This window comes from Hypomesus nipponensis, chromosome 27 (assembly GCF_054491055.1).
Source record: "Hypomesus nipponensis isolate SF chromosome 27, ASM5449105v1, whole genome shotgun sequence".
Taxonomy (NCBI): Eukaryota; Metazoa; Chordata; class Actinopteri; order Osmeriformes; family Osmeridae; genus Hypomesus; species Hypomesus nipponensis.
In genome coordinates this window covers 6,131,093-6,154,000 of record NC_140387.1, presented here as the reverse complement: position 1 = coordinate 6,154,000, position 22,908 = coordinate 6,131,093, and the positions used below count along the sequence as shown (strand labels likewise).

General features: G+C 45.5%; 1 protein-coding gene across 1 annotated transcript in view; it reads right to left on the bottom strand.

Annotated features, from left to right (window-relative positions):
* cntnap3 (contactin associated protein family member 3) overlaps positions 1 to 22,908 on the bottom strand; it is a 55,703-nt gene that overhangs the window by 30,446 nt on the left and 2,349 nt on the right. The window contains exons 2-5 of the mRNA XM_084693555.1: positions 13,642 to 13,752; positions 6,763 to 6,956; positions 4,828 to 4,975; positions 3,202 to 3,402 (exon numbers count right to left, since the gene is read on the bottom strand). Of these exons, the coding sequence (XP_084549681.1) occupies positions 3,202 to 3,402; positions 4,828 to 4,975; positions 6,763 to 6,956; positions 13,642 to 13,752 (654 nt within the window). The remainder of the gene's footprint in view (positions 1 to 3,201; positions 3,403 to 4,827; positions 4,976 to 6,762; positions 6,957 to 13,641; positions 13,753 to 22,908) is intronic.

The following is a 22,908-nucleotide window of genomic DNA, read 5'->3' as shown; positions in this document are numbered from 1 at the left end:
TGTCCTGCATTTACAATCCTGTTGAGTGACGCAACTTGAAAACAAGATTAGGTGATAACATTTCCTCATTGTAGTCTCGCAAGCTATTATTGTGAACACAAAATCACTGACTTTCTCTGCCTTGACCGAAACATAATGAGCTGATACATGTACCGTTGCCAGAAAACTCTAAATCATTAATTATGATAGAGGAGCAGAGGTTGGCGTCTAATTGCTCTGTCTGTATTGTTATAACTGTATTACCAGGGGCTAACTTCATCATACGGAGATCAATACACTCAAAGGAGACTTAGCTACAATAATGACTGCAGTGCTGTTGGCCACAACTCATAACACAGCCTGTGTGTCTGTATGACAGGGCGGTACTCTGAAAATAGCAAGCAAAATTCCTAAGATGTCGCTGGTAAAAGGTTCTGAAGAGCTTTGTTCACTACTGTACTTAAAGAATACCTATCTTTGTCCTCAACTGTCATTATCTTTGTTCCGCTACTGTAGATACAGTCTACACCCCACATCTAGAACACATTGGGCAAGTCACGGTGACCCCTATACATTTGCATTTAATAACAATTGCAGTGACAGTAAAGAATTGGGGTGAAATATGAACCAGTGGGCCACAATATAAACAGACATTTTGATGAATGTAAACTACAGAGAAAATGGAATCGTTTGGGAAACTGAAGATAAATCTTGACAAGACAATTGATTTAATTCATTCGTACACACACGTGCACACACGCACGTGCACACTGTACACAGCCACACACACACGTGCATAAATACACACACGAACATACACACACACACACACACACACACACACAGGCAAGAACACAACACGACAGAGGTGAGCGCTTGTAAGTCTGAGCACAGCAGCTTCACCCTTAAGTTACAGAGTGTTGCCTCATGAAAAGGGTATTATCCCAGCTCTGTGGATCCTGCCTGTATTTTACATTTTAGGACATTTGTCACGATTGTAAATGAGTGTGTGTGTGTGTACGCGAGTGTCAGATAGCGGATTACTGCTTTCCCGTAGCGGGTGCTTCGAACCATAGCAACGTACAGAAGGGGAATCAAACCTGCAATCTCGTAAGTGACAGTCAAATGTTATAGCCCCTGATCTAAACCTATACTCCTAAAGAAGGCGGTGCATATTTCATGCTGGGTGCTCGGTTCAGTAACCCCTTTGAAGTGCATGGCCCAAACAGCACTACCAATCTCCCCCCCTTCCCAATTCACACAGGAGCCGTGGAAAAAAAGGCTGGCCACAGCTGTCTCACACAGCTCCACACAGCTATGGCAATGCCTTTGTGGCTAAAAACGAGCCTGACAAATGGCTTTCAATGATTATCATGACGTGGGAGAGACTGCTTTGGCACTTCTGTCGGGCCATCATGGTAACTGAAAATATCCGGGGAAGACACATATTGTTAAACAAGGGAGTTGCAAGGAAACAGTAGACAATGGTCAGATAACCATCTTTCCCCTACACGACGATCAACATATTGTGACATAGATCAACGTTGAAAGGGCAAGTAGGACCAAATGCTCTGGTTAAATGGCAGGCTTAATGGCCCACTGACTCGCCTGTGAAAAGTACTTGATCCTTGCCTGCATTTGACTGTTTTTTTTTCGCTGTTCCAACAATTCCAATTGCTGTTCCAACCACACAGTACCCCAGGGTTGGGGCACAGAGGTATTGACCTAAATTAGTCTGTCAACTAACCACAAAGCCCAAGGAGAGGAGAAGGAAAGAGCGAGGGAGGATGAGGGAGAGAGGGAGAGAGGGAGAAAGAGATGGGAGAAATAAAAAAGCATGCAATTGCAAACAACAAATGACTGCATCAGACACAAAAAGAGGAAAGAGAGTGTTGGAATGAAATATGAGGAAAGGAAGATGAATAACACACACACACACACACACACACACGCAGAAAATAGAAATGAGGGGGCCTGTGAGTGAAGAGACAGGGAAAAGGAGAAAATAAGGGATGGATATGGGAAGAGAGAGAGAGACAGGAGAGAAGAGAGACAGGAGAGAAGAGAGACAGGAGAGAAGAGAGAGCCGGTGTGCTGTCAAATCAGGAGAGGCCGCCTTTGATTGAGGCAACGCTGCTGCTCTGTTGTCAGTGTGGCGCCGTATCAGGATAAGCCGAAGAACATGCAATCTCACCACCGTCTTAACCGCGGTTTTAATTTTCTGCCTCCGAGCCAGAGCTTGTCTTCCAAATGACAGGACTTTTACCGTGAGGATGTTTACTGTGGGCTCGGCTCTGTCAACTCGTGAAGGCTGCTACTTGCAAACCACAGTTGAGGGATTTGGAGACCCAAAAGGCTTTCTAGAAGCAGAGCATAGATGTGCCTGGAGACTCAAACATCTATGTACATGGAATGCTGCAGCCTAACTACGTGTTATGAGTCGAACACACCATTCCGATTTGATAGCACTAGTCCCTATGGAATTGAATCAGAGCTGCACAATATTATGCCTGTAGTAGCAGTAAAAATCAGTCTTGTCATTTGAAGCACAAACCACAAAACTGCACTGCAACATCCAGAGCTGTGATGTCCATCCGAACCCCTCGAATCACAACATATCACCCAACTGTGCAGCATCATGATAATTCCCGATTCCACTCACCCGGAACTTCAGAATTTCAATCTAGCTGGCAGAAATTATGCCCTTAAATCCCCCACGTCGTCTCAATAATGCTGAGTTTAAGGCTGTGCACCATGTTCGAATCATTGCTTTTTCCCCTAAGTGCCACGGCCGTACAGCTGTTCCCTGTGGAGCCTGGTAATGTCAGTCAAAGCAAGTTTCTTACTCTCCCTGGTCTGGGCACACTCTCTGAGGACCCGGAGAGAGTGAACAAGGGAAGGATGGAGGACAGGGACAGAGGGAGATGCGAGATGAAGGAAGGCTACAGACAGATGGTGAGGCTGAGAGGTGCGCCATATGTTGATGAGCGCGCCATCCTGGCTCCTTGACAACGCCTGAGGTTTTAGCCCCACTCATGCAAGCCATACAAGGGGAAACTTTTTTGGCTCCGGAATTCAAACTCGATCATGTATCGTTTTTTGCCTTGGCAGCCGGTTACGTTTCGTAAAGAGGTGGTACCGAACATGTGTTGAAGGGTAGATACGATTCATCATAAGTAAATGGAGGGCGGCGACATTGGGAGGAAAACGATGGCGCTGTACCTTTCCTGAGGTGGAGGAGAAGTTTCCCTTTGTGTAGCTCCAGAGTCAGGCTGTGTTCGTGCGCCTCGGCGTGTATCAATGTCCCCGAATTCCTTTGAGTCTTGAACTTCAGTGACACGGTCTCTTTGGCTGTCTGGCTTTGGTCAGGGCTGAGCCTGTACAGCAGGCAACTGCTGCCGTCGAAGCTGGCCACATCAGAGTCTGAAAAACCAAATGTGACACGTAAAAAGCAGACCGTGTCGTCTCGGTCTCCAACACTCGTGACACAGGTAAAGGAATAAGAACCACAAACATGTGATGATATGTGGATATGGACCCAGTTCTGAATGTGGTTTCATTAGCTATGCATTACTGTGCTGGTTGAGTGGGACTCGGCTCAGAAGCCAATTTCTCCTTACTTAACTGTTTCTAATGAGGCCGTGTAGGCTTTGTTCATTTCACATCAAACCACTTCAGTAACTAGATCGGCAAATGGTCCATTTCATCATTGTGATTGGAGAGCTGACATCAAAGACTTGAGAGGACTTGATAATATGAAGGGCGATCCACCACCTTGTATCTGAAGGTGTACATCCCCACTCCTACGCGTCCCTCGCTTCCCCTTACATTGCAAATGGCCCATATTGCTAATCTCAGGATGACACAATAGTTCCTTAGCAACAACAGTCTTGTTACTATAGCTGTTAAAATGTAGTGACGCCAAAATGAATCATTCCAACATTTTGAAATGTTCATTATTAAAAGGTCAGTCCTTGAATGATTAAAATGCATTTTCAATTACAACCGGGGTAACATAAAAAAACAAAACAAGACAAGAGACAAATTAATTACAGTTGTTGTTCCATTTCCAAGGGCCAAATGATAATACCGTGAAGAAATATATGGCAACACTAGCTCTTGAATTGCCTTCATTCGACAGGGACACTTGGATTACAGTACAGTAAAAAAACATTCAAAACAAATCAGGACATCTCCAACCTGTCTTCTCACATCTACCCCACAATACGTCTCCTTCCTGGTGCCATCGGCAACAAACTATTCATATATACATGTAATACAAACCATAAATCATTCCCCTGTTTATGCTGGACTGATACTAAACAAACAACCCCAGAGGTGTGCAGGACTGTCATGTGACCCTGGTGGAGATGCGTGAGATGAGTATGCGTGTGCATGTTGTTCTGCCGTAGAACAGGCTCCACACGTCTGAGTTGTGTCCAATGCGCGCCATTGTGACAACGGCGATGAAAACCTTCTACAAACACTTGAAACCAATTAGAAGCGGGTTTTCACACTCGGTCAGCGAAATAAATGGCGACATGTAAATGTCTTCGTGAATTTTCAGGGTGACGCTCATGGAAGGATCACCACCGGGCTTCACACACGCTTCCTCGGGCATGAGAAAATCACTCGAATTCTCTGAGCGAGAAGAATTACAAACCGAAAGAAAGAACATGTGGCGTCGAAGTTGTTTCACGCCGTTACAGCTCCCTAAAGTGAAACTTCTGGAAGTCAAACCGTGCTATTGAGAGGGTGGGGGTCTCGTCAATGCCGCTTCTGAGCATGGGACCACGATGACCGTCTGGGAAACAATCACAGAGGTCCCCCTCTCTGGGCTGTACTTACTGTAGGGGCATCCGTAGGCCTCCAGCCTCAGACCGATTCTTCCATTAGGGTTCCATTCCAGAGGAATCAGCCTGACGAAGCGTGCTATCACTGGCTGCTGCAGTTTGATCTGCACCACACTGTCTGCATTGCTGTTGCCAGCAAAGGCCTGGAGGACATAAAGAACAAAGGCCATTACCCGGCAGTCGGAGATAAACACACCATCCAAGATCACACAGTAAACACAAGAGTATTGTACAGTAGCATGTAGCTTAATTGTATTAGACAATATGTTTCTGTGAAGGACGTGGTGAACTGTATGCAATTCTGCATCACTGGAATTCTGTTTCGTGTTTTCCACAAAGCCGTTATTCACTTCAGAAGTGAACCTCGATAACCTTCACAAGCTACGCTACACGTTTAAAAAAAATCTATTCCTACAGTATGTAAACCGTACCTACTAGCTCCTTCCTGCTAATGTTCTTCCATCTGTCCTCTCCGAACTGTAAATAACGGGGTTAATCCCTGTGAGATACTTCCTCATTACATCCTCCCTTTAAAGTTGACACTTAATTGGCACAGTTAATTGGAGTTCATATAGGAGTACCTCATTACCTCTGGATTTCAGAAGGTATTTGTGTAAGATCGGATGACTCTCCCCTCTCTCCTAGCCGGAAAGTTCTTGTGTTGACTCGGGAAATGCGGTTGCACAACGTGTGTGCGTGTCTGTGTGAGTGTGTGCGTTTGTGTGAGTGTGTGCGTTTGTGTGAGTGGGTGTGTTTGTGTGAGTGTTTGTGTATGTGTGAGTGTCTCGTATGTGCGAGTGTGTGCGTTTGTGTGAGTGTGTGTGTGTGTGTGTTTGTGTGAGTGTGTGTGGCCAGTAATCAATAACAGCAGGACTTATTCAGTAGCTATCCTTAGACTCTCATAGGAGTAATGGGCCCTGTTTCCCCAATCACCTGCCTATTTCACAGGAAATCAATAAAGTCCACCACAATACAGAGGAAAAACTACAATCAGGTCACATTCGAATGTTTTTTTTTTATTTACAAAAATCCTTCTGTGCATATGTGCAAGTAAGTGCCTATAAAATGTGTGCGTCTGATCATTATTATAATTTTTTTTTTATACCTTGGCGTTGTATATCTGACATCTGGAATGAAATTGACTTTCTTAGGGGTGCATAATTCTAGTGCCAGAGAGGCCTCCTTGGTGCCTTTGAAGGGATCAGCTGTCTTGTGAAGTGGAGCGTTAAGCCGAACAAATTGCACTGTTTCCTGCTGAGGAAGCTGAGAAGAAGCAGTGTCTAATTTGCTTTGGGAAGCACCCTTTGAAATATGCCCAGAGTCAAGGTGCAAATCCTCTGACATGGGCCCATGACTAGGCCTGGCTCATAGGGAGAGGGAAATGACACTCATCCCCTAAACTCCAACCCTCTCTAAGCTCTGGAAGAACAAAAAAAAAGAAAGAAAAACACAGAGACTGATCTGTTGAATGAGTCCTGTCGACTTTACACTTCAACAGACACATAAAGCTGAAATGAGTAATATGTGGAGCTTAGGACAGCTTTGAAAGGTGCTTTGGATTCATCAAAGAGACAATTGTTGAATCCAGAAACAATGTTAGCAAACCAACGGCGATGAGTATGCTTGTGGGAAGAATAAACTGAACTGACAACCTATTATACGCCTGTCTTTGAAACTGCCTCCTTATTGGGTTGGCCCGATGCAACTTTTTCAAAGACTAAACTGATCGTCGTAAGAAATATCAAGAGATATGTGTGACAATGACTCCTCCACCCTGGTATTGTTACACCTCTTCCGTGCCTAGCAGAGCTAAACTGAGATCGCTGGCCTACTGTCATCCATTATTCAGAGCCAATGAAAGAGTGCTTATGGCCCTGTTTATGACTGCAAAACTCCCCAGTGCCCCTTGTCTAGGCCCGCGCTCTCTCACCCCTATGCTGTCCTCCTGGCGGTACAGCTTCCAGTTGCGTCCCGTGTCGCTGAACATGAGCAAGTAGGCCGAGACCCAGTCGGAACTTCCGTAGCGCCCCTGCGTTGCCACGGCTGCGACCTCGGTTCTCTGGCCCAGGTCCACCTCCAGCCACTGGTACTTATTAGATTCCAGTGGAGACCAACCCCCGGCACCTTTGGGGGGACAGACAGAGAGAGGGGGGGGGGGGGGAGGAGAAAAGAGAGAGGAGGAGAGGGAGAGGAAGGACGGAAAGACGGAGGTAGGCGGGAGAGGAAGTGGAAAGACCGCATGAGCATGGGGGAGGGGAATGAGAGAGGGAGAGAGACAGGAAGACATGGAGACAGGGAGACAGGGAGGGAGAGAGGGAGGGAGAGAGACAGTGAGAGAGACAGTGAGACAGTGAGACAGGGAGGGAGGAAGGTAGGGAGGGAGACAGGGGGAAAGGGAGACAGGGAGAGAGGGAGGGAGAGAGACAGGGAGACAGGGAGAGAGACAGGGAGACGGAGGGAGACAGGGAGGAAGGGAGAGAGACAGGGAGGGAGAGGGAGACAGGGAGACAGGGAGGAGAGAGAGAGAGACAGGGAGAGAAACAGAGACAGTGAGAGAGACAGTGAGACAGGGAAGGAGGGAGACAGGGAGACAGGGGGAGAGGGAGACAGGGAGAGAGACAGGGAGGGAGAGAGACAGGGAGACAGGGAGAGAGACAGGGAGACGGAGGGAGACGGAGGGAGACAAGGAGACAGGGAGACAGGGAGACAGGGAGACAGGGAGGAAGGGAGAGAGACAGGGAGGGAGACAGGGAGACAGGCAGACAGGCAGACAGGGAGGGAGGGAGGGAGGGAGACAGGGAGGGAGACAGGGACAGAGACAGAGAGAGAAACAGAGAGAGAGAGAGAGAGAGAGAGAGGAAGGGGGAGAGAGAGAGAGAGAGAGAGAGAGAGAGAGAGAGAGAGAGAGAGAGAGAGAGAGAGAGAGAGAAAAGAGAGAGCAAGGAGAGCAAGGGAGGGAAGAAGAAAGGTAGAGAGACAGAGAGGGAGACAGAGAGACAGAGAGAGACAGAGAGACAGAGAGACAGAGAGACAGAGAGACAGAGAGGGAGGTAGAGAGACAGAGAGGAAGGGAGGGAGAGCAAGGGGGGGGAAGAAGAAAGGTGGAGAGACAGAGAGGAGGGGGAGGGAGAAGAGGGAGGGAAGGAGAGAGGGAGAGAGAGAGAAGTAGTGGTGGGGTTATGATTTATTACATAGTCATCTCTGAGAAATGAGGAGGAACAAACTTCAGAGTTGAACGGGTGTGTGTTTTACAACTGACCATGCCTGAGCCTGATTACAATGGGAACAACAACACCACTTCTGCAGCACATGTAATGTTTCATGTACAAAAAAAAAAAACGTAGGCTAGCGTGCAGCTGTAACGTGCATCGACGACTCATGTTTCTTTCACACCAAACATACCAACACGGTTGAATCTCCTGATCCCATCGGGCATTCAAGGTTGTGTTAGGCAGTCTATTTCCATCGGCCTATGGGAGATACCCGAATATCGAATGAAGCGGCATAATAGTTCACATCCCACCAAACGGACATGCGGGTTTCCTTCAGCTGTGTGGAATTCTCCTCCCCTCACACCAGCTCGGACCATGAATACAGGAGGAGAGTCAATACCCTCTGCCAGGCCTGACCATCCAATTCTTATGAGACAGAACAGAGAACACTCAGTGGTGTCTCCCTCTTTGTGTCTTGAACGAAAGAGGATGCTACAACAGTGTGTGGGATGGGGGTGGGGGGGGGTGTGTGTTGGGGGGATGGGGCGAGGCTGGATAGAGATATCAGAGATGACGGGACGGGGGCCGTGGTGTGAGGGAGATGAAGACACGCCGGCGAGTGCGGGACAGGATGAGAGGTGTGCGAGGGGAGGGAAGCGAAAGTGCTGAGTCGGGCCCAAACGTCGCCTTGGAGCCCAAAACACCAGATGGACGGAGTGGAGTGGAGCGGAGCCGAATCGAGAGGAGGTGCCTTGCTCGCAACCCAGCGCCCAGCGGAGCGGGTACACGCCCAGGCACAAGTCCAGACAGCTAATAGGCTCGCCGCCCTTGCACGCGCTCAAACCCTCTCTCTTCGACATCCCGTGATAGAATGGACTGTCGGGACAACAAATAGCTTTTCAAATACTAGCGTCCCAACCAGGGCAACTGACCTCTTGCTATTTTCATAACAAGATGATGTCCAAATCTTCTAGCTCCTACCCTAAACATCAAAATAGGTTATTAGCCCAAGAAATGGGTTGACTTCCTGATCTAGATTGCGGCGAAACATTGCCAAAGAGTCGTCTTCATTACGGATTCATATCACACTCTCGGTTGATGTCTCATAACAGACGGTTATACTCACATATGAGCATGAGGCCCACGTTGGCATTTAGGACAGCAGCGAAAGGCCAAGTTTAATAAATACTCAAGTGGAGGACATTGCTATGGACTCGGAAGTAGGGAGAGCAAACACGTTGACCTTTGCTCATTACGGGTATTGGAACACAAAACAGAGAGCAGAGGCTGGGAATGCACAATGGAACATAAGGCCGTAATGTGACGCAGATGAGAAGGTGCCCAGTGTAAATACATTTCTTTGCCTTTGCTACAAATCCGTTAATGGCCAGTTTTCCTGCAGGCCGTTAACACCCTGAACCTGAATATCTGTTGATTTGGGGGAAAATGGCTGCAGAGGAAAGGAGTGGAGGGGGAAAAGGGAACTCTCAAGGTGTCCTGTCCTCCTCCTACTCTGCTTCTGTCACTTCTAATCAAGCAAATCTGGTTCTTTCTCTTTTGTGGACAATAAGGGGCAGGCCGGGATGCCTCCGTGGTGCAAAGCAATTAGGGTTAATGAGGGTCAGGGGCGTGGATATTAAACCACCGCTGAGCTGCTCATTCATAGGACTACATTATAATCCCATGTCTAACCCTCAGGCAAAGGGGGGGCAATCACTACTGACATCTTCTCACCCCTCTCTGAAATAACCACACACTCAGCCAAACTGTGAAACATATCCCCCTCACCGTAGGAATCGCCCTACAGATATGCAAAAAAAAAAAAAAAAAACACAGAGTCAAACAGTGTGTGCCATACGTAGTGGATTTCGGAGTCTGAATTGCACCATGTAGCTTAATTTGACATTACATTTTATTCATGTAGCAGATAAATATTGCAGAACGTAAGGAACAGGCTATACAGCATGTGCTAGCAACAGGGCAAAGTAACCACATCTCAGCTACCAGGCGTGGTAGTAGCAGATATAATGGAATCATATCTCAACCACAGTGTGACACTAACATCTCGGTCAGCTTGCCCTTCCACTGTTGAGAGCCTGCATGACACCTTGATGCAATTTGAAAAATAAAATATAACGTCATCAGCAATGACGATACAAACATGACGGAAACCAGCTGCTAAAATCCATCTTCACAGAATGTCATGTTGTAAAATGACATCCAGGTCCTGCCAGGAACATAAACCCAGTCAGGCATCACTTCACTTACAGTGATGAGAGCTGTACAGCCCAACACACGACACACGACACACACACACACACGCAGGTTAAACCTGAACGACTGGAGCTCTCTTATAGAGGGGATGCGGAAATGGTGCCTGACACGACTTTGGCGAGTCAAACAGCTTTCCCTGCGAGAGGGGCAGATGTGTGTCTAATGAACTGACAATTTGCCCATCAATAATTTAGCTTTTTTTCCACCTGCCAGTAACAGAGGGGTGGAGAGCCAGTTAGGGCAAGAGCATGGGCAGGATCCCTTGTGTGACATCGAGCTCCAATCATGGCCATTTGATAACATGGCAGCTCATCTGAGGGAAACACTGGGCTGTAGGGTAGTGCCTAACGACAATATAATTAGGCCCAAGCAGCGCTGACCAAACTGCTAAACTGGCATCTGGCAAAGCTTCCAGTATACGTCAGTGTTTACCGGGTCTGTCCACAGACCAGGAAGGGCACAAGAGCAGAAGGTGTGGTGGAGGCGCGACCCAACGGATAGATCAATCGGTGATTAGCAGGAAGCGTTTACAAAGTACATTTTCAACGAATGCTCCCTACTTAAAAGTGCCATTTGACTTTCAAATCCAATTTGATCTTTTATAAGAAACTGATTAACAAGTCGAAATTGCAATCCAAAACCCATTTCTAAATAATTATAATCCATTTAATGTACAACTGTCAGTATCACCAGTTGAAAAAAGAAACCATTTAAATGTTAAATACTGCTATTAACATTTGGCAAGGAGACGAACTGATGTTGTCGGAATTGCTTCTTCGCTATCACAATGAGGCGAGAGACAGAGTAACGAATTAGAATTGAACACATTTTCCATATTTGAGAAAAAGAAGGCAGAGACAGGATAATGATGTGCCAGTATCGGTGTAAAAGAAAGAGAGAGAGAGAGAGAGAGAACGAGAGAGAGAGAGAGAGAGAGAGAGAGAGAGACAGAGAGAGAGAGAGAGAGAGAGAGAGAGAGAGAGAGAGAGAGAGAGAGAGAGAGAGAGAGAGAGAGAGAGAGAGAGAGAGAGCAGAGGAGCGAGAAGGATGCTCCCAACAAGAGGCTTTGAAAAGAGCATTCCACATGTGATCAATGCCCTATCATGTTCTTTTCATCCACATCTGCTGCATGGAACCCAGTCACAAGTGGCCGCCCAAAGACATCTTTACATCAACACATGGCTGTATGTGTTCTTCCAGACACACAATGACCACATCAAACATCTCTAATGGCAATTCATTTGATTGTGTAAATCTACCTTACAATTCTGATGTTACCGACAAAGTTGACCTGTACAGTACCCGCAAAAAAACAACCAAAGAAGCCAGTTAAGTACAACCATTATCCACAAGCATGAAAAGCAAACATTTGACGTACTGTGTCTAAGTGCAATGGAAAGAAACATGTCTGCAAAGATTATCTGGTGAGCTACTCAGCTGAAAATGGTATCACTGTCATTTATGGTTTATCTTCATTTTGCGAGTAAATGAAATCCGGCCATCCTGGTTGGAAACACAAAGGATGCTGAGAGTTAACATGGGCAGGCAAAGATGTAAATCAGATGGAATCATTAATGTATTCATTGATTTCTTCTGAGAACAGCTGGGCTCGTGTCGACATCTATGTGGGGAAGTAATTTGAGAGACACTGTCTTCTAATCTTTAACTGCTTTTGAAGAATACATTAAGCATCGCAGTTTCCCTCCTCTGGGCTTTTTTGTGACATACTGTGCGCCGTTCCCAACACAAAGGCTAAGGTATCACTTTGAGTCAAGAGTCTAATAATTCAGGGGTTTACAAGCATGTATTAGTGCCCTAGAAAGACGTTGCCTATCCCAAACCTCAGAGAATGGAACCATAGCTGGGTGATCATTGGCCTAAACTAAATGACCTTTTCTCAGATGTTATTTGGCAGGTGAGGAAGTGCATGGTGGGTTGGGATGTGTTGTAGAAAGGGAACATATTTCCCTGCTGGACACAGTACAGTACCATCCACAAAAGGTAAATTGGTATCTTCAAAATCACAAACAAGCAACTACAGTAGCCTCTGATACGTAGGACCCTGTGCCAAATCAGGTTGGCAAACACAGAGAACAGCCGGTATACTGTAACCTTAATGTTTCATCAAACAGGCAGAAAAACAGTAGTCTGTCAGCTCAGCTGTGTTTGGTCTCTGTGTGGAAAAAAATCCTTCCCAAATATCCTCTTCTGGGCCTAAAAGAAAACAGTTTTCCAACAAATTCTCAGCTTTCATGCTCGAATAAACCGCAAAACCCTCCCATTTCCATCCAAATCTAAACAAAGCACCGCCATAATACCTTTTTTTCTCTGACAGCAAAGCCTTGCATCAGCATCCCACCAAACTACCTCTTGAATTTTTACTGTAGTGGGCGATTCACAATTCAGATTTATTCTGACGGTGTGGCAGGGCAACCTTGCACAGGGCCTGTGATGTAGTATTCCAATATACCTGCAGTACAGGACCAGGTGAAGGTCTGGAGGGATGCAGCAAGTGCAGCTCCTCTTTGCTTTCTCTCTTTCTCTATCACTCCCTCTCTAGAGAATCTCGCTTCATCTCTCCTCCCTCTCTATCTCTCCCTTGCTCTCTATCTCTCCATCCCTCCCTCCCTCCCTCTCCACCTCTTCTTCCCTCGCTCTCGCTCTCTATCTCTTCCTCCCTCGCTCTCTCATTATCTTTCACTCTCTCTCTCTCTCTTTCTCTCTCTCTCTCTCTAACGCTCATCCTCCTCTCTCCGCTCTTCCTCCCTCGCTTTCTCTTTATCTTTCACTTATCTCTCTCTCTCTCCCTCTTTCTCTTTCTCTCTCTCTCTCTCTCTCTCTCTCTCTCTCTCTCTCTCCCTCTTTCTCTCTCTCTCTCTCTCTCTCTTTCCCTCTCTCTCTCTCCCGCTCGTCCAGCCTGTTCTCTCCCTGCCCTGCTGCTGTTACTGCTGCGGCTGCTCAGCCTTGCCTTTGATGCTCTCTAACCACTGTGCTGTGGGTAGCCTCTCAATGCTGCAGCAGCGAGCATCAGAACAGCCACTGTCCATGGTGCTGGGCTAATAGATTCCAACACAACAGAACCAGGGAATACCTGGAATCAGCCAGGCCGTCATCTGCTGCCATGGAAATAGTTATGGATGCTGAACAGAATGCACACCCTAAACAACGGTGCTGTAACATAGCACTGAAAAATCCGGAGATTTCCAAAGTCTGCGGTCTGTTTACACATACAGCCGTGTGTTTGGGAATCACAGTAAGCAACGTGTCGTGTATCTCGTCAGAACTTGTGGTGTGCTGCCAGCCAAAGAATGTTCAGCACTCACCATCTCTTCTGTTGACCTTGGCAAAGCCAGGTCCGTGGCTGTTGGACAACTGGGAGGAGCTTCTGAACGATGACTGGGGCAGGTTTGACACCAGAGGGCCATCACAGATCTCTGTAGGACCAATCACAGAACACACATAATACATGAGGGGTCTTCTAGAGCAATGTTAGAGAGGTTTACATTTGAAGTACGTGGCTCAACATCCGATGCCCTTTGCCAGGATTGGAATTCTGAATTGCTGCGTTTGCTTTTTATTCACAGAACAGCGTCGAATGTGGTACAGACTGTTTTGCAAGGCCTATTCATCATCAGTTATCACATCCCACTGTAGTACTGTATCCTTCAGTTCACCTGTACACCTCATGTTAAAGCATACAATGTACTAGCCATAAAAACACGACATCCAATTCTGATAGAATTCCAAGATTACCATTCTAGAAGTAGACATTCTAGAAGAGGAGTCGGCAGGTGGAGACCACAGCCCCTCTACTACTGAGATATATAGCTTTAGTATCCAGACAGGAGGAGAGGAGGGTAATCATTTACAATCTCAACTGTGGCCCATACTAACATGTCTTTTTGCTCTAATTATGCCTGATTCAATGAGCACATCAAGTCCTGCCTGTGAGACCGAACACTCTGGTTAATAAAAACAAGCTGGCAGTAGGAACTGAGTCTCTGAAGAGATGTTTTCATGCTCCATACACTTTTATGTTTATGACTGGAGGTTTAGTAAACACGTATATTGTACCGACACAGAAACACACACACACACACACTCCATCCATGTAATTATGTTTTTATTGCTGTTTTTTAAAGAATGAAGAGAAATCTGAAGTGAACATTACAGAGTTTATGTAATGAAATGGTCTGAAAGTACACCCATATTCAAATGTTTATTGATGTGCAACCACAAATGAACATTACTGTCTCAAACTGAGTCTCTTACGGTTGTTTCATATCAGAGACAGCATTTAATACTGCAACGGATTTCATACATGCCCAATTCTATGGCATTTTCTTACCAGGAAAGGCTTCATTGCTGTCATCTCAATGATAATATGCTCATTTTAATGGAGGGTATTTTTAATTTTTTTGATAAAGTATTCATGTGAATGGGTCTCTTAATTCAACAAAGGATTATTTCAGTTTTTGTAAGAGCCAATTAAGTTTCAGCATGCGCAACATTCAACATTTAACGTTCTATGATTTGTGGATGCCTCGTTAACCTAAAATGCCAAAGTCGCACTAGGTGTGTACATTTGTTTTGTGTCGACTGTCAGGGCCCTCTTCGAGAAGTTACCTACGTAACATTGGAGAGTCGAAATCATCCAACAATGCTGTCATTGCATGTTTTTATGAGGAGAGTCTTGGATGGGCTTGCTTTTGTGCTAGGGTCAGTTGTAAGGGTATATTACACTCCAAAAGGAGAGCCCAGACAAGACACAAAGAGATAACTTTCAAGGATGGAGGTGTGCAAAGATAAGTTACAGTGAGGAAGGAAGGCAGAGAGGGAGGCAGGGAGGGAGAGAGGGAGGGTTACAGCTAGGAAGGAAGGAAGGAAGGAAGGAAGGAAGGAAGGAAGGAAGGAAGGAAGGAAGGAAGGAAGGAAGGAAGGAAGGAAGGAAGGAAGGAAGGAAGGAAGGAAGGAAGGAAGGAAGGAAAGAAGGAAAGAAGGAAAGAAGGAAAGAAGGAAAGAAAGAAAGAAAGAAAGAAAGAAGGAAAGAAGGAAGGAAGGGACAAAGGCTAATAAAACTCACAGAACAAAACAGTTGCATTCCCATCTGTCTCAGGCTCCACAGCAGGTCTTGGGGACCACAGGCGCTTGAACAGCAACACTTCCTCCTAAACTAATCACCACTATCCCTAGAGTTCCATACTCTATTCAAATGGGCCATGCTGGGTATGTGAGCCATTTAAGGTCTAAACAATCAACCCATTTGCCCGTTACCAAATCAGTTGAATGTACAGCAAACAAGTTTGCTAAAAGGAAGTTCTATCAAGACATCCAAAATGTATTCTAAAATACGATGGTAAGCCTGTTTCAGAACCAGAAACAACTTTATTGCCAAGTACAGTAGGTTTTAATTTACAGTGATCTCTTCTTAGATCCAACTCATTACATTCTACATTACATTTCCCATTATCCCATTGTATTCATTTAGCAGATGCCTTTATCCATAAAACACATGCACTCCTGGTTTCCCCTCATGTGACTGTGTGCCTCCTGTCACTGGCCTTAACATTAATCCCATACTGTATTATACAAGAGGTTAATATTAGCCATTTGGTGAGCTTCTGTAGCTACATACACATAGACTACAGACATCTTACATAACAGACTAACTCAAACCAAAACCAGCCAATTAAACAGAAGTACTCGACCCACACCTGGTAGCATAACTCCCACGAATGTATCTAGGCCAATTGAGTCCATGTGAATCAAGTTGATGATGATCAAGATCACTGTTTGACAAACGTCTGATTATTTACATTACTTTTTAGTCATTTAGCAGACGCCCTAATCCAGAGTGATTTACAGTAAGTACAGGGACATTTCCCCCGAGACAAGTAGGGTAAAGTGCCTTTCCCAAGACCACAACGTCAATCGCACGGCTGTGAATCGAACCGGCAACCTTCTGATTAACAGCCCGATTCCCTAACCACTCAGCCATCTGACCCCCTGATCCTATAATCATACTCAGTCGATATTTGTTGTGATAATGAGGTAAAAGTCTTCAATTATACTTGAGAAGTGAAATTAGAAGACATGCTCCTAAAACAAGCACCGTACACCTCAACAGAAAATCACAACGAGAGGGGTAAGCCGTTGACATATATTTATTTTAGGTCTGGAAAGTCTGGAAACCGTGTCGTCTAGTATTTAAGAACTGACCCTGACACTCGGATCAGCCTGGCACAAACAGCATCGAGGGAACCAGAAGTAAAGACAGAACACTAGACTAGTTCACATCCTCTCACTGAACTGTGATGACCTCTACCTCGGCTTGGTGCTAAAACCAGCTTTGTAAAACGCATGTAAACGGCCACTCCCCCACAAGGCTAGCAAATCAACAGACAGAGTTGCGGTTTTCCCGTTGAGTTTTATTTGCTCATTTTCTCGTGGCAATGATCCATCAGACGGTTGCTCATTGACTACTTGATATCATTTGTTAAATAATGATGGCACCTGCACTCAGATGACACATTGTCACAAGTGTCAGGAGCCTGTGAACCCATCGAAGGTGTTTAATCGCTATTGATAAGAGGGTGGTTCTTGGCAGGAGCTCACGAAGAAGGGAAACAGTCACTCTGGGCTCAGCCTCATCCATCTCCAGGTTCACATCCTGCTGAAATAACAAACTGCCCATAGTTTAGATGATGGAGGTAAGGAGGGAATACTAATAAACCTGATCCAACGCTTCACAAACAGAAGAGGGTGTGGGGAGGTGGAGAAGCTCAGGGTGTTGATCTTCAGCGAGGGTTCAGTGCCATTCTTTGAGGTGTTTGAGGATTCCGCATATGTGCAAGCGGGGAAATAATGAGAGGGGCTACGGATGCCTGTTCTAGGGGGTCTTGGAAACAATCATCTTTGAGCTCGATAACATTTGGTTGTGTTCCTATTTGACATTCTGCACAACTTTCAGTCCTGCATCCTGACCCATGGGGATCACTCCCGAGATGGATTGAAGTAGTTGCAACACACCCAAATGTGCTAACTGAATGTAGCAACAGCGTAGGGGTTCTTCATTCCCTGTTTTAATTAGCGTCTTCCTCTGGCAGTGAATTAATTGGCCAGATTGAGAGTGCCATTGGGCTTTTGGCCAACCTGTTGTGGCTAACATTTAGACCAACTGCCACAGGAAGAGAAACAGCTTCTGCAAAGTAGAATACACTGAACTTCACAGGGACAAATGTCCCCAATACAAAATGTGACTGCTTAATTTACCCTGTTTGCTTGAACAAATTTGAGCCCATCGTGTTATGCTTTCGCATAACACTGCTAAATACTGAATTGACTTCAACCCGCCAATTTATGTGTAGGCCATGCTCAAAAATAGCACAGACATCCAGAAATGTTTTGGAAACTTAGTGCAAGCACTCCAGCAGCGTTTGACTGCCATATACTGTACACTGCAGAATAGCAGTGCCTGAGTTTGAAATGACATACAACTAAAGGGCCAAACTGCCCTGTTCCATGATTAACTGTTATTATCCCCCCCCCCCCCAAAAAAAAAAAAAATTCTTCTAGCCTCTTCAGAGCAAGTCTCTATAGCGTATTTTTCTCAATGTAATCACAGAGTTTTTGCGGCTTCATGATGGTTTCAGCTGTGTAAGAGGCTTCATCAAGCCCCTCTCCAGACTTTATTCCCAAGTCCTGCTGTGTTCCTCTGCTCTACGGTGGCTTGTTTAGGACAGGATGCCAACTCTGGAGAGCCTGATCAACAAGCTGGCGGTAGCCAAACTGGAACTTGAAGGGCCTGAAGGGACGCACTGGAGGCTGTAACAGTGAACTCTGTGTAGGGTTCGTTGACAGAAGCACTTCTCAAACAATGTTATTGTACATTAGCTCTAATCCAACTTGTCCTGTCTCTGGCTGCCCTCGGGCGACGACTTTACCAGCAGGCCTCGACTGAAGTATGGGAGGAGTTTGATAGGGAGCTTAGCACTAACAAACACAGGAGAGTCTGATCCTTCTCATTCTTACCTTCATCTCCAGTAAACACACCTGTCGTGCCGGTGACACCCCGACTCTAGCGCTTCAAAACAGATCCTGGTAAACAATGTAAGACCATATCTTATTATGCCTGGGCAAGGCATTCCTGTATAAATTAAACTCTGCATGGCCGCCATCGCTGTCTTTGAAAGAATGTCAACCCGTTCGGCGCTCGTTTTTTCGCTGCTAAAGACAACAGCGTAACAATGGGGGGCGACCGCACAGAGGTAATTGAAAGTGATTAAAAGAATACTTTTCTGCTGTTCAGAAGTTCAGTTTTGAAAGTATAGCTGCATAATGGCCTTAGCTCTACCCTGAATCTTCAAATTGTATTACAGCGACAGCTACAAGAACTCAGAGTTGCACAAAGGGAATTTGTTTAAGTTCAGACACATTTGTAACTGGAGTTTGAACATAACCCAGGCTTTTTACTGCCAAACTTGGCTATCAATCTTATTCAGACAACACAGCTTAGACAAATTGCTCCCTGGACTGTTATGTAAACTATCTGTCTGGAATATCTTAAATTGGATTATCTAATATTTCATGAAAATAATACTTATTACAACGCAATTCAAAAAGAAGAAAAAAAGCAATTCACGAAGCTACTGCAATTCTTGGGCAAAGCCTCAGGTGCAGTCTGACGCAACACATACCATCCACTTCACCTACATATACGAGTCAAGCGCCACATTAAATTGACACTGTTTGTCACAGAAAACACTATTAGGTTATTAACCATTTACCATCTCATATTCCTCAAATAAACATAATTAAAAGGACCTATTAAACTTCACACCAACACGTTTCCTGAACTTTCCGGAACTTTTACAAATTACACATGGGCCCAGGTCTTTTTGCCATACATAATTAAACTGCAACCTACATTCAAACATCACCACAAGCCCAACATATGTTCTAGCATCATGAGAGACTAAAGGGCCTCTGCAGTGGTCTCACACAGACCTGACCTGAAAAACGGCACCATTTTCATCCATTTTCTTATCCACCACTGCACTGCCACTTGAATTTAGCATAAGCTTCGAAGGAGAAGCTCCGGTGTGAGTATACTGCACTCCATGGTGGCTTGTACTCCCTGATTTAAAGCTATTCGGTCCACAAGATCTCCCCGAGGACATACTTAACCATAAGCACTCTTCTTTTAAAAGTTCTCCAAAGATAATCACATTTCCTCCATGTTTTCTCCTCTGTGTCATTGAAACCCAAATCCCCCGACAGAGTTTCAGCCCCAGCGAAACCCCTCAGAGGAGAGCTGTCATCAGGACTGACAGACAAAAAGGGCCACTGTACTGCCATGACACCAAACAGTCAATGCACTTTACGTCGGTTGAGGATGTTCTTTTTGTGTGTGTGTATGGGGGAGGTGGGGGGGGCATAACATAGCTATGACATTTGTCAAATTTCCCCTGTGCCCCCCCCCCCCCCCACACACACACACACACACACTCCAAGAAGTGTCTTCATTTGCTCAAGCAGCAGTTTCTCATGTTAGAGTGTTTTAATCTACACGTCGGTAATGCAGTGTGGAGAAATCCATTTGATTTTGGGTGCGAAAGTCGCTGGAGTGAGAGCAGGTTTTCAGTTACTGCTAGAACGGATCACTGGCACCCAAAAATCCCTACTCCCTCATAGTAACACTGAGCATATGCATGCTGTACTAACTATCTTGAAAGAAATTTGAAGTTGAAATATGACCGAGTCAGTGGAGTGGCAGTGAAGCCTGCTTCATGATACCATATTGCTGATATCGCTGAGGAGGACCCACTTGGGTAAGAGCAGTAAAATTGAGTGAATAATGAGGTAAGCTCCAGGTGATTATCATTATTTACTTGCCGCTCCCAAACAACCCGTTAATTACATGCCCCGGTCCCTTAGCTGTGCTATCACTGGCTTTTAGGGAACATGAAGTTAGGCCACACAGCCCTGGGTGGACTTGTATAACTAACTAAACTGAAGCGCTTAGCAGAGTCATAATGTAGATATCATACACTCAAATGCACATATGTGACATAAATACAATATCATATTTAGGTCACCTACAGTACATCTAACCTGGCTGCCAGCCCAACTTAGCCCCGCCCACAAAAGAATTTGGTCGGGAAGTTGGGTCTGGAGAAGCTCGGTTGAGGAAAAACTATACCTGAACAGGAGTGGTTCGGACCAATGAAATTGTCAGGGCGGGCTTTATACGATGATGGACAGATGATCAACAGTAACGTACAACCACGTCACCAAAGAGTGCTTGGGTTGAATTTGTTTTCAACGAACAACATATTACGTTGCTCTGAAACACACATACTGATAGGCCAATGGAGAGCTATCAGACATATTCTGACAAGAATTATGAGTATGACAACGTCAGGCTACAGTACATCAGTATTTCAACCAATAATGAATCAAAAGAGCGAGGATCTCCGATGTAAACACAGGTACAGAATGATTTATCATCTCTTGACATCATGAGCAAAGAAGCTTTACAGAGTTTCTGTGGAGCCGTACACGATCTCCAAATCGTTGTCTTTGATCACGTTGTAGCTTTCAACCTTTGACAGTCATCGTCAGAAGGTCGGAATGGCTTATGTTTACAGATGAGGTCTCCTGACTGATGCAACTCATAAAAGATGGGTCCAAACACAGCAGAGTAACAGAGGCGTGGGGTTCAGCGGCCACACAAGACAAGCTCATTGGAAACCGGACATGCGTCCGCTTCCCAAAACAACTGTGCAAACAAACCCAAATTTTAGCTTTGCAGGCTACTTTGTCTACTCACGTCTATAGGAAAGCTGAGTTTGAACTCCAACTACACCACGCGCACAAACGCAGAATGTGCAGGTAACCTTTTAAGGTAGCGGTTGAGCAGAGTTGGAGAACTCGCTTCTCGTCTCAATACGATCTGAGTTTACTGCCGGGGTCACCTCCTCTTCTTTAACTCCAAGGGAAAACCACTGGAGAATGAAATGGGACATTGAGTCCAGAATGTCACTGATGGGCTAGAAAGTAGAGGGGGTCCACTGGGGGAAACCATGGCTGTCTCACTGTGTCCGCGCCCTTTCACTGTTCACCAGGAACCTTCCAGTTTCTCTGCAGAGCTTACAGGATCCTGCAGTAACTCAGCTAACTTTACGCATTTGGTGGAATTTTGCTCTGCAGTAAAACTATGTGTGAATTAAGTTCTCACTCACTTAAAATGAAGGCCTCTCAATAGTGATTTATTAATCTAATAGTAGTTGAGTACAGAACTCAAGCTTGGATGTATGACTGGAAACGCTGACAAAGTGTGAATGACCAATAACTCACCTGCGATGATGACAGGCTCATGTGATGAATGATTTTGTTTTTGGGTGCCAATCTTTTTGGTGAACTGGCCTTGAGCAAATATAGAATGGAATGGGATCGAATCATAAATGGATGGGTCGCAGTTCTTTTTCAATTTGACGCTTAAATACTGCCGCCTGTGTTAATAAATCTAGATTCATGACTGTCAGTCCTAAGTTCTCAGGGTAAAAAAAAAAGTAGTGGTGCTCCCTTTGTATAACCTTGACAATCACGAGTTCCCATTCACGGCTCGACTTCTATACACATTTTCATAAATGACAGTAAAGAAGAAATATGAGGGTGATTTATCCTCGCCACTATCCCCTTCCCTCTTCCAAGCTCTCGAAGACGCCACCCTCTCATGAATCACAATGGACAGTGGGCTTCGCAAGGAAACGCGCCACACATTCAAACCAAATTGATTTTATTCAGTAGTTTATGTTCTTCACAATACAAACAACTGGCTCATTGAAAAGTTATAAATTCTGATGAGACAGCTGCATATGAAGCCACACGGTCTGGCGAAATATACAGTACATCATTGCCACTCCAGGCATATTCTTCCCTGGATTAGTCCCACTATCTGGCGCATATGGGAGGACAGGGGGCCATTTCCCGAAGCCAGAGTCTCAATCAAAGCTCAACAAAAAGTTGCCCTGAAGCTTCTGCCATCAGCCAACTCTCCCACCATGTAAACACCTTTGGGGAGCAGTCGGCGGACTCAGCCAAAAGGGGGCACCTCTCCTGATGTCCCCCCCCCCTCCCCCCAAGCTGCCTGCTAGCTCCAGGCCTGTCATTGATTTTACTGCCTGTGTGGGTTGAGAGAGCAAGCTGACATCATAGTTATGACTGGAAAGTACCCCACACACTGGTGGGGAGAGTGACTCACTTTTAGCTGTGGGCACCCTGCATAGGAGTGTGGTGCAATGCCATTATCTGTCATTAGACCATGATTAGAGCACACACTCTGGTGCTTCTAGATTTGGATCATCCCTGAAAAGAGATAAAAGGCTAAGGGAGGCCTGTTTCTATACGGCCTCGGAAGAGCCCTGGTTCCTTGAGTTTGCACTGAGTCACCCGCTAACAATATGATGAGATAAGTGGAAACCACTGACATGTCCTACACATGGTCAGCTACCATATCAACATAACACCCTCACGTGCATGATTTCTGATCTTCTCTGCCTGGTTCAGATATCCATCTAGCCCTGTGG